This window comes from Anastrepha obliqua, chromosome 4, assembly GCF_027943255.1.
Source record: "Anastrepha obliqua isolate idAnaObli1 chromosome 4, idAnaObli1_1.0, whole genome shotgun sequence".
In the NCBI taxonomy this organism is placed as follows: domain Eukaryota; kingdom Metazoa; phylum Arthropoda; class Insecta; order Diptera; family Tephritidae; genus Anastrepha; species Anastrepha obliqua.
Window position 1 is genome coordinate 106,082,063 of NC_072895.1, and position 8,169 is coordinate 106,090,231.

General features: G+C 36.1%; 1 protein-coding gene across 1 annotated transcript; it reads right to left on the reverse strand.

Annotated features, from left to right (window-relative positions):
* Nucleotides 1-1,227: 1,227 nt before the first annotated feature.
* LOC129244325 (odorant receptor 74a-like) lies at nucleotides 1,228-7,591 on the reverse strand. Its single transcript, XM_054881943.1, has 5 exons — nucleotides 6,942-7,591; nucleotides 6,315-6,858; nucleotides 1,709-1,810; nucleotides 1,354-1,536; nucleotides 1,228-1,236 (listed from the first exon to the last, which is right to left on the reverse strand). Exons 1-5 carry the CDS (start codon nucleotides 7,304-7,306, stop codon nucleotides 1,228-1,230), a joined length of 1,203 nt encoding a protein of 400 aa, XP_054737918.1. The 5' UTR covers nucleotides 7,307-7,591.
* Between the last annotated feature and the right edge of the window lie 578 nt (nucleotides 7,592-8,169).

An 8,169-nucleotide genomic window follows, 5' to 3' on the forward strand; every position in this document is an offset into this window, starting at 1 on the left:
ATTTATTTAACTCTTTCAACCCACTTGGTTTATTACACAATTATTAGCTATTTTAATTTCTTAACCCTTATTTCTCTCTTAACTCTCTTATTTTACTCTCATCAATTTAGAGCTACAATACTATCATTGGTTATGTTTTACTTAACCCGCTTCTTTACCATTTCTTCTTTAACTCTTATCGCTCATTGCATTAACTTTCATTTAATTCCTTTGATTTTACGTCTTTATTTATATTCTTTGTTCACTTCTTTGCTTTTATTTCACTCCTTTCTCGTTGCTTATCTAGTTTTACTCATTGTATTCGACTTATTTATACTCATATTCATCTTCTTTCTCACTTCTTTAATATGAATATTTTTATTCGTTGCAATTCTTTTTTCTAAAATTATCCTTGCATTCGTATTTTTCCAACCTCTCAATACTTCCTTTAATCTCAATATTTTTACCCGGCTTATTGCTACTCATATTCTTCTTCCTTACCTTCCATTCCTCTAATTTCAATCCTGTTTTTTTTAATTGTTCCTATTCATCAAACTATTCATATACTTCTTCTTTCTCTTTCACTTCTTTAATTTGTATCCTTTTATTCATCTTATGGCTACTTATATTCTTCTTCCATCTTTTTCACTCCTCTAATTGCAACCTTTTTTCTAAAATCATTCCTATATTCATATTTATTCTCCCTTTCTTTCACTCCTTTAATTTCAGTCTCTTTATTCGCCTTATTTCCATTCATATTCGTCTTGCTTCACTTTCAAGCCTTTAAATTCAATCCGTTTATTCGATATTATCCTATTGACTTCATGCTTTTCTTACTCTTATTAGTATGTGTCACGGTACCCGTTTTATCTTCCTCTCAGTTCAGTAATTTAATTTTCTTTAACTGGCTTCTTGATTTTTACGCCTTCTCTTTCCTTCTTTGCTGTTTACGCTCGCCAATCTAATGACCGCAAAAACTCACTCGCGCTCCTTTTATAATTTTCCACTCATATATGTATATGTCTAAAATATGCTCTCTCTCTAGAATTCAAATCTACTTTCGTGCTTATTTTTAATACCATCTACTGACTATTAGTTTTATAAATAATATAACAAGTTTCAAAACTCTAACAGCTTTTTTCTCTTCAATGTCTGTATTTTGCTTTCCAAAAATTGTTCGCTAGTTTCTTCACTGCAATCTGTTTACTTTCATTCAGCTCCTTATCCATTCCCTTCATCGCTTTTCATTTAATTTACCTATATGCATAAATAACAGTAAAATATGAAAAAGCGCCTCTTAAAATCTAAAAAAAGTGGTATTCAAAATTAGCTTACTACGAAAAAATTGTCGAAATTGATCAAATCTTAACTTACCGCCACCACCGACTCATAATTCACAGAGAAGAAATTGAGGCCTTTCAATTCAAAGGGTGTGCTATTCAAATGGATCGCCAATGTCATAAGCTTCACTATCTTTGCATTCTCTGCGGCATCAGTAGAGTGAAGTACGATGTCTTCCCATCCACAGGAGTAATATGAAGTGCTCAAGGCATTTGTCTATATGGATGGGAATAAAAAACTTGGTATCGAAATAGAGCGACAAACGTTGCTTGTATGAATGAAAACGGTGCTTGTATGAGCATGTAAATAGCACCCGCTCAAGCTACCTCAATTACTCAGAGAACATCAGGATTTTACTTATTAAGCATTTACCTAAGTACGTACTTACCGTTGTTGACAGTGTTGTGCCCAAGCGTCCAAAAATAAGCAGTTCCACTACTTTGCCGATAATCCAGCTGATGAATCTGATATTATCTGTTGACAAACCGAGCTGAAAATGAGGATCTCTCTAAGATGAACCCGGAAGAAATGTATGCGCGATTCCATGTCAAGTGATTTAAATATTTCGGAGATGGTCTTAATTTTTTTTTTTTGGAAATTAGTTTAATTGTGGGCTTGAGTATAATAAGAAGAACTGAAAAAATTTGGAAAAAAAATTTGTAATTTTGAGATTTATTCAGTATTGAAAATTTTTATTGCCATTTTTGGAAAACGAAATACAACTCAAAACTCTAATGGAATCCCAAACTTGAAACTACCAGGAATTAGTGAACATTCTCGCAGCAATTAATGGAAAAATAAGAAAGAATACTGAGAGTGCGTGTTATTCATAATCACCGAAAAATTCACCAAAATTTGAAAAAACACCAAATTTGACCAATTTGAAAAAAAACAGCAAATTTCACCAAAATTGAAAAAAAAAATTTAGGTTATTTTCATCCTAACAAATTTCAAGGTTTATTTCATCCAGAAACAACAAAAAACAAAGAAAAGTTTTTGTAAAACCACAAATCACAAATAAACTAGTTGTTTCGCCAAATTTGAAAAAAAAAAATTTTTTTAATTAAAAAAAAAAATTTTTACATTTAAAATTTTACAAGAATTTGTACAAAATTTTTTCTAATAAATTTTTTTAAGGTTTATTTTAACCTGAACAACCAAAACGAAGTTTGCAAAAACTTAAACAAAAATTAGTTTGTAAGCAATTTTTGTTGTGTTAGGATAAAATAATCCTTAAAAAAATTAGTTCTTCAAAAATTTGTGTAAACATAGTTTTTGTTTCAAGTTTTAAAATTTTCAAAACCTTTAAAAAATTTGTTTGTAAAATTTTTGAAAAATTGAAACAAAAACAATGTTTACAAAAATTTGTTATAAACTAATTTTTTTGAAGGTTTATTTTATCGTAAAAATTTTTTTAAAAAGGTTTATTTTAACCTGAAACAACAGAAAGCAAAAAAAAACAAACATTTTGTAAAAACCTTAAAAAAATTAGTTTGTAAAAATTTTTTTTGTATGTTTTTCAAATTTACAAAAAATTTTTTACACACTAAACTTTTTTAAGGTTTTATATTTTTTATTTAATAATAATTATTTATTTATTTTTTTTTTGGATTTTTGTCGTATTTTTATTCAAATTTATAAAAAAATTTTACAAACCAATTTTTTTTTGTAAGTTTATTTTATCTTAAAGCAACAAATTTTTTTAAAAGAACCCGATATATTGCAACTTAAAAATTCCGTACCAAATTTTCAAAATTGATTTAATCTCAAAATTGTTAATTTTTTGTTTTTTGTTTGAGTTACGTTAGGTTAGGTTAGCCTGGTTGACAATAAGCCACGCATAGACCTTTTGGTCCCTAGCGATACCAGATGAAGACCGACCTCTATGAATACCGAAAGTAGACATCATGTAGGATGTCAGCGCTTTTGGCGAATCTAAGTAGAGCTGGGAGCTCCGCTTTTGAGGCGTCCTCCAGAACCTTAAACAGTGGGGCTCTCAGGCATCTTAGTCGCGTTTTTAATAATGCCGGACAAACGCACAGAAGGTGTTCTAAAGTCTCCTCAACATCCTCTCTGCATTTCCTGCATTTGTCCGTGTTAGTAATCCCTATCTTGTACGCATGTGCAGCCTAGTTCTGTAGTCCTTTCTCGAGGGCGTAAGTACGAATTGAGTCAGTTTTTGTTAGTTCTACACATAACTTTTGCTGTTTTGCATGTGGTTAGATTAGTCCACCTAGCTTCCACTCGCTTTTTCATGTAGTCGTCCATTTCATTGTATATTGTATTTAGCGGTTTTGGTGTGATGTTCTCTTTTTCAAATGGGAGTCTAACAGCACAACACTCATCTACTATTTCGTTCCACATAATGCCTTTGTGCCCAGGTATCCAATAGATATTGCTTTTATTGCTGCTTGACTGTCCACGAATATATTAGATAGACTACCTTATCCCTAGTTTTGAGCAGTAAATACCCGCTCCCACTCCGTCTAAAGTTTTAGAGCCGTCTGTATAGATGTGAAAAGTTCTATGGCCAGGCTTCATGCCTTTGTGCCATCCCTCCTCTCCAATTAAGTGCGAAATCTTCTCTCCCAATTAAAGTACGGAGTCATGTAGTCCGTGAAACCTGAGCTCCACTTACTATTAAGCTGTGACCGAAGGTTCTGCAGGTGAATACTCCCGCAGCCACTAACCTCCTCGCGGATTTCGCTGCCAGGTTTTCCGCCATAAGGTCAATAGTTGGCATGCTGAGTATCATTTCCAGCGCCGCCGTTGGAGTGGTTTTCATCGCTCCTGTTATGCACAGAGCAGCGAGTCGTTGAATCCTTTCCAGTGGCATTAAGTATGTGAGTTTTCTTGTCGCAGTCAACCATACTAAGGCCCCATACAGCAATATCGGTCTAACCCAGCATTCTTTTACATGCGTACAACACATTACTGGCCTTTTTCACCCTCTCCTCAACGTTGTGCTTCCACAACAACTTGCTGTCCGTATTACTCCGAGGTACCTCGCATGATCTTTGAGAAGTAGGTCGTTGCTGCCTAGCTTCGGGAAGCTCCACGCCGGGACCTTGTACTTCCTGGTAAAAAGTACCATGTCCATTTTTCCCGCGTTTATCCCTAGCCCTGCGCGAGATGTCCATTGGTGTACCGTTTTGAGAGTGTTGTTCATCACATTACTGATGGTGTCCAGGTACTTTCCTGTAACTACTACAGCTATGTCATCGACATATGCCACTAGTTTTGGTGCCCCTCCGTCAAGTTTCTTGAGCATTTCATTTGCTGCAAGTAACCATAATAGCGGCGATAGTTCCCCACCTTGCGGAGTACCTCTGCATGCATATTTGGTGACGCTCGCATCGTTCCACTCCGCTCTTATCTTTCTGCTAGCTAATAGCTGCCTTATCCATAGATAAACCGCGGGTTGCACATTAAGAGACTCAATGCTGTTTAAAATAGCATCTTTTGTCACGTTGTTAAAGGCCTCTGATATATCTAGAAATACTCCTAGAGCATACTCCTTATATTCTAACGCCCTTTCTATGTTTAGTACAAGTGAGTGAAGTGCAGTTTCAGTAGATCTGCCTTTAGTGTAAGCGTGCTGCGCCTTGGATAATTCGTCCGCTCTCGCTTTTCTCCACAATACAGGAACGTAGCTGAACCTCAGGCATCCCCTGAATATCGTTCTTAACCATGGTACCACAAGATGGCTTACCTTTTGGAGCATTGTTTGAATTTACTTCTTATAAAATTTTAAGACCATCTCCGAAATACTTGAATCTTTTCATATGTAATTGCTTATTGTCCATATATGGTGAATATACATACATACATTAGGGTGCAACTCTTTCTTTGAAAAAGTAGTCGGTGCTCTTTTGCTATTGATTACAAATCACAAGGCTTCTTATTTTTTAAAACTCTCACCAAAATATTGTGAAAAATATTAGGATTGTTTTTTAAGACTTTTTCAAAATATTTTGGAAAGTATTAAAATTTATGTGAGCTGAATCTATTAGAAAATTCCAAGTTTTATCAATGAAATTAGTTCTTAAAAATATTTCTTCCAAAAAATAACCTCAGATAGTATAGGGTTTTTCAATAAGGGCGGGTAGATGTTGAAATTGAATAAAATGGCGTTTGCTGTGTAGCACGTAGCGCCGTCCTGCTGGAACCACATGTCGTCTAGGTCCATATGGTTCAATATGGGCCATAAGAAATTGGAAGGGCCGCCACGTCTACCGAAAAATGGGCGCAATGCGCGCAACGTTTGCGTTAATGAACACTCATTTTGATAATAAAGTTTTATCATTTGAACGTGCTGTTCAATCGTGCAACTCGCCATGATGATTTGGCATAAACAACTGAACAATAAACAAAAGATTTGACAGATGTCACCAAAACAAAATGGCTGCCACAGGGCGCCAAAATCGACCCGCGCCAATTGAAAACCCCTTTAGAAGAGTTAAACCTTAAAAGGTCTGCAGAAAAAAATTCCATCAACGGAATCGAATTAGCGATATTTGCGGAAAAAATATTTGAAATGCGAATGGCTTTATTTTCCAATATCTGTAAAGGCTGAGAAAATACCTTTGCAATAATACCTTAAAAGTCTAAATCGGTAAAGATTTGAGTAAAATATTCAACTTCTCGTTAAACCTATCTTCCAAACAAGTCATAAATAGCATCAAAACCCTTATTAATTTGATTCCGCTGATGTAAGTTTTTAATGAAATCATTTAATCTTAAACTCTCATACCTATCTTCTAAGGCGAGTTTTTGGGAAAAAATATTTGTAAACAAAACTCGAATTTTTGAGGTACTTTCAGATCGGCCCAGCTCACTTGATTTTAATATTTTCTCACATATTTTGGCCGTAGCCTTAAAATACAAACACAAAAAATGTACCGTTGGAAAAACTCTTCGCGTGAAGAGTGTTGCACCCTAATGTACTCATGTAGAGATTAAAATACGCGGAATATTTATTCTTAAGCACTTACCGTAGCTGTCAAAAAACCCAACACACACAGGAGTGTGGCGCTTAAGGCCATCATTACAAAAACCCGAAAAGAATATTGCGCCTGCAACGACTTGGCGAAATCGTTCAACTTCACATTGGTTCGTATGATATCGTTTAGCCCATAACAAAAACGGCTGGTCACTGAAATCTTATCCTCCCCTTTGCTCTTGGTATGCATCTCAATAGTATTCTTAGCAATGTTGCTCAAATCTCGTAATAATAAAGTGTAACGAGCATTCAAGTGTAAAATCTGCATGGCCAAAATATTGGGCTCAGCGACCAAGGGACCCACAACAGCAACTCCCGTCCATAAGCCCATAGCAAGAAGTAGAAGGTACCCGGGCAAGCTAGCGGTGGGATCAAAGTTATAGGAGACAGGAAAGGGTAGCAACCGTTGGCCTAATACTAAGCCACTAACCGGTACATACACGTAAGTGACAAGTGTAATAATGTAACCGAAGGTGGAGTACTTGGTAGGCAGCTGTTGCCGACGTATTTTCTCAAAGAGCTCGGGATTCCAGTCACTGAAAATAGAGGCAATGAAGGAAAATAAGTGCTGTAAGAGTTGTTTGCCAAAAATATGTTGAATGCACGCATTAAATAGTACCATTCGATGTAGATCTTCTTGTAGAACTCATCCAGATGCGATCTGAAACTATTGCGTCTGTAAACAATGTTGAAAGCGCGCAACATCATTTCTAAGAGTATCAGAAATGGCGCCAATATCGTACAAACAAAGCTGATATCATCTATGCTCTCGTACATGAGTCGCATTTCGCCAAAGCCCACCGAGAACTCGGATATAAATTGGCATATAACACTGACTGCATCAGCTATATGGCATTTTTTCGAAACATTCGAAGCAAGTGGCCAGCCATTTGCACTTAGAAAGCCATATAGTTGCCAATCAATGGGCGGAGCGCGACCATCCGGGAGCAGTGGCTTGTAGTAAGTTGATGGCAAGTAGCGCATATTACCAGAGATGGATTGATTCTCGATTACTTCAAAACTAGCTTAGCGATTTTTCTGCTACTTTTTTAATTTGAAAAATCACTTGGTTGCGTTAGTTGCTCGACTATGTTTACCTTCGATAGTTTAATTGTCTGCTGTTTGGAAAGAATTCAGGTTCGATCACGTGCAAAATTTATTTGAGGCAGATTACCAGTTTGTATTTCTTCCACACTTGTTCTTCCCTTGCCTTGAAGTCAGCTATGATTGTGCTTTATATGCTCGCACTTGCAAACTACTCCGGCTTGAAGACTTCCTTAAGATATATCAAGAATATAAAAGTGCAGACAAAATAAGAAATAACTTCAAATTATAAAATGTTGAGTTTGCTACCCGAAATTCGTTCTTAACCCAGTCGGCTCATAATGCCTCTAGTCTACCCAATGAAGCGTATCAGATATTCGTGGGTCTGGCTAAAGCGGAAAGCTTAGTTCGATTAAGATAAGAAAAATACCAACCGACAAGCAGATCTACTATACGTCGTTGCTCGTCTGGGGTGCCTTACCCTACAGCAGCTTTTACTAAGCTCTGAGCTTACCTAGTCCCTAACGCTAATCCACTGCTGTACGCTTTTCCACCAGACTTCGGCGAGATGGATTACACCAGACAGAGTTTCTGGTTAGAAAATAGGTCCTCCACGAAAATATCAGAGGAGTAGAAATAGGAAAACCGCACGCACCTGAATTCAACAGCCACTTTCACCGATAGCTCAAAGCTGAATGATAAGATTAATAGAAGGATCTACTCTAAATTACTCTCACTGAACTTCAACTTCAGATAAGTGGCTGGTTGGCTAAACAAGACTGATAGAGGTCCGATTGAAGAAA

Bases quoted from the DNA above. Each gene is read 5' to 3' on its own strand.
- LOC129244325 (XM_054881943.1), bottom strand. From the start codon at position 7,306: ATGCGCTACTTGCCATCAACTTACTACAAGCCACTGCTCCCGGATGGT. The intron at 1,811-6,314 runs GTAAGTGCTTAA...CCTCATTTTCAG, and splicing joins TGGGTTTTTTGACAGCTACG to CTCGGTTTGTCAACAGATAA. The intron at 1,537-1,708 runs GTAAGTACGTAC...CCATCCATATAG, and splicing joins GCACAACACTGTCAACAACG to ACAAATGCCTTGAGCACTTC.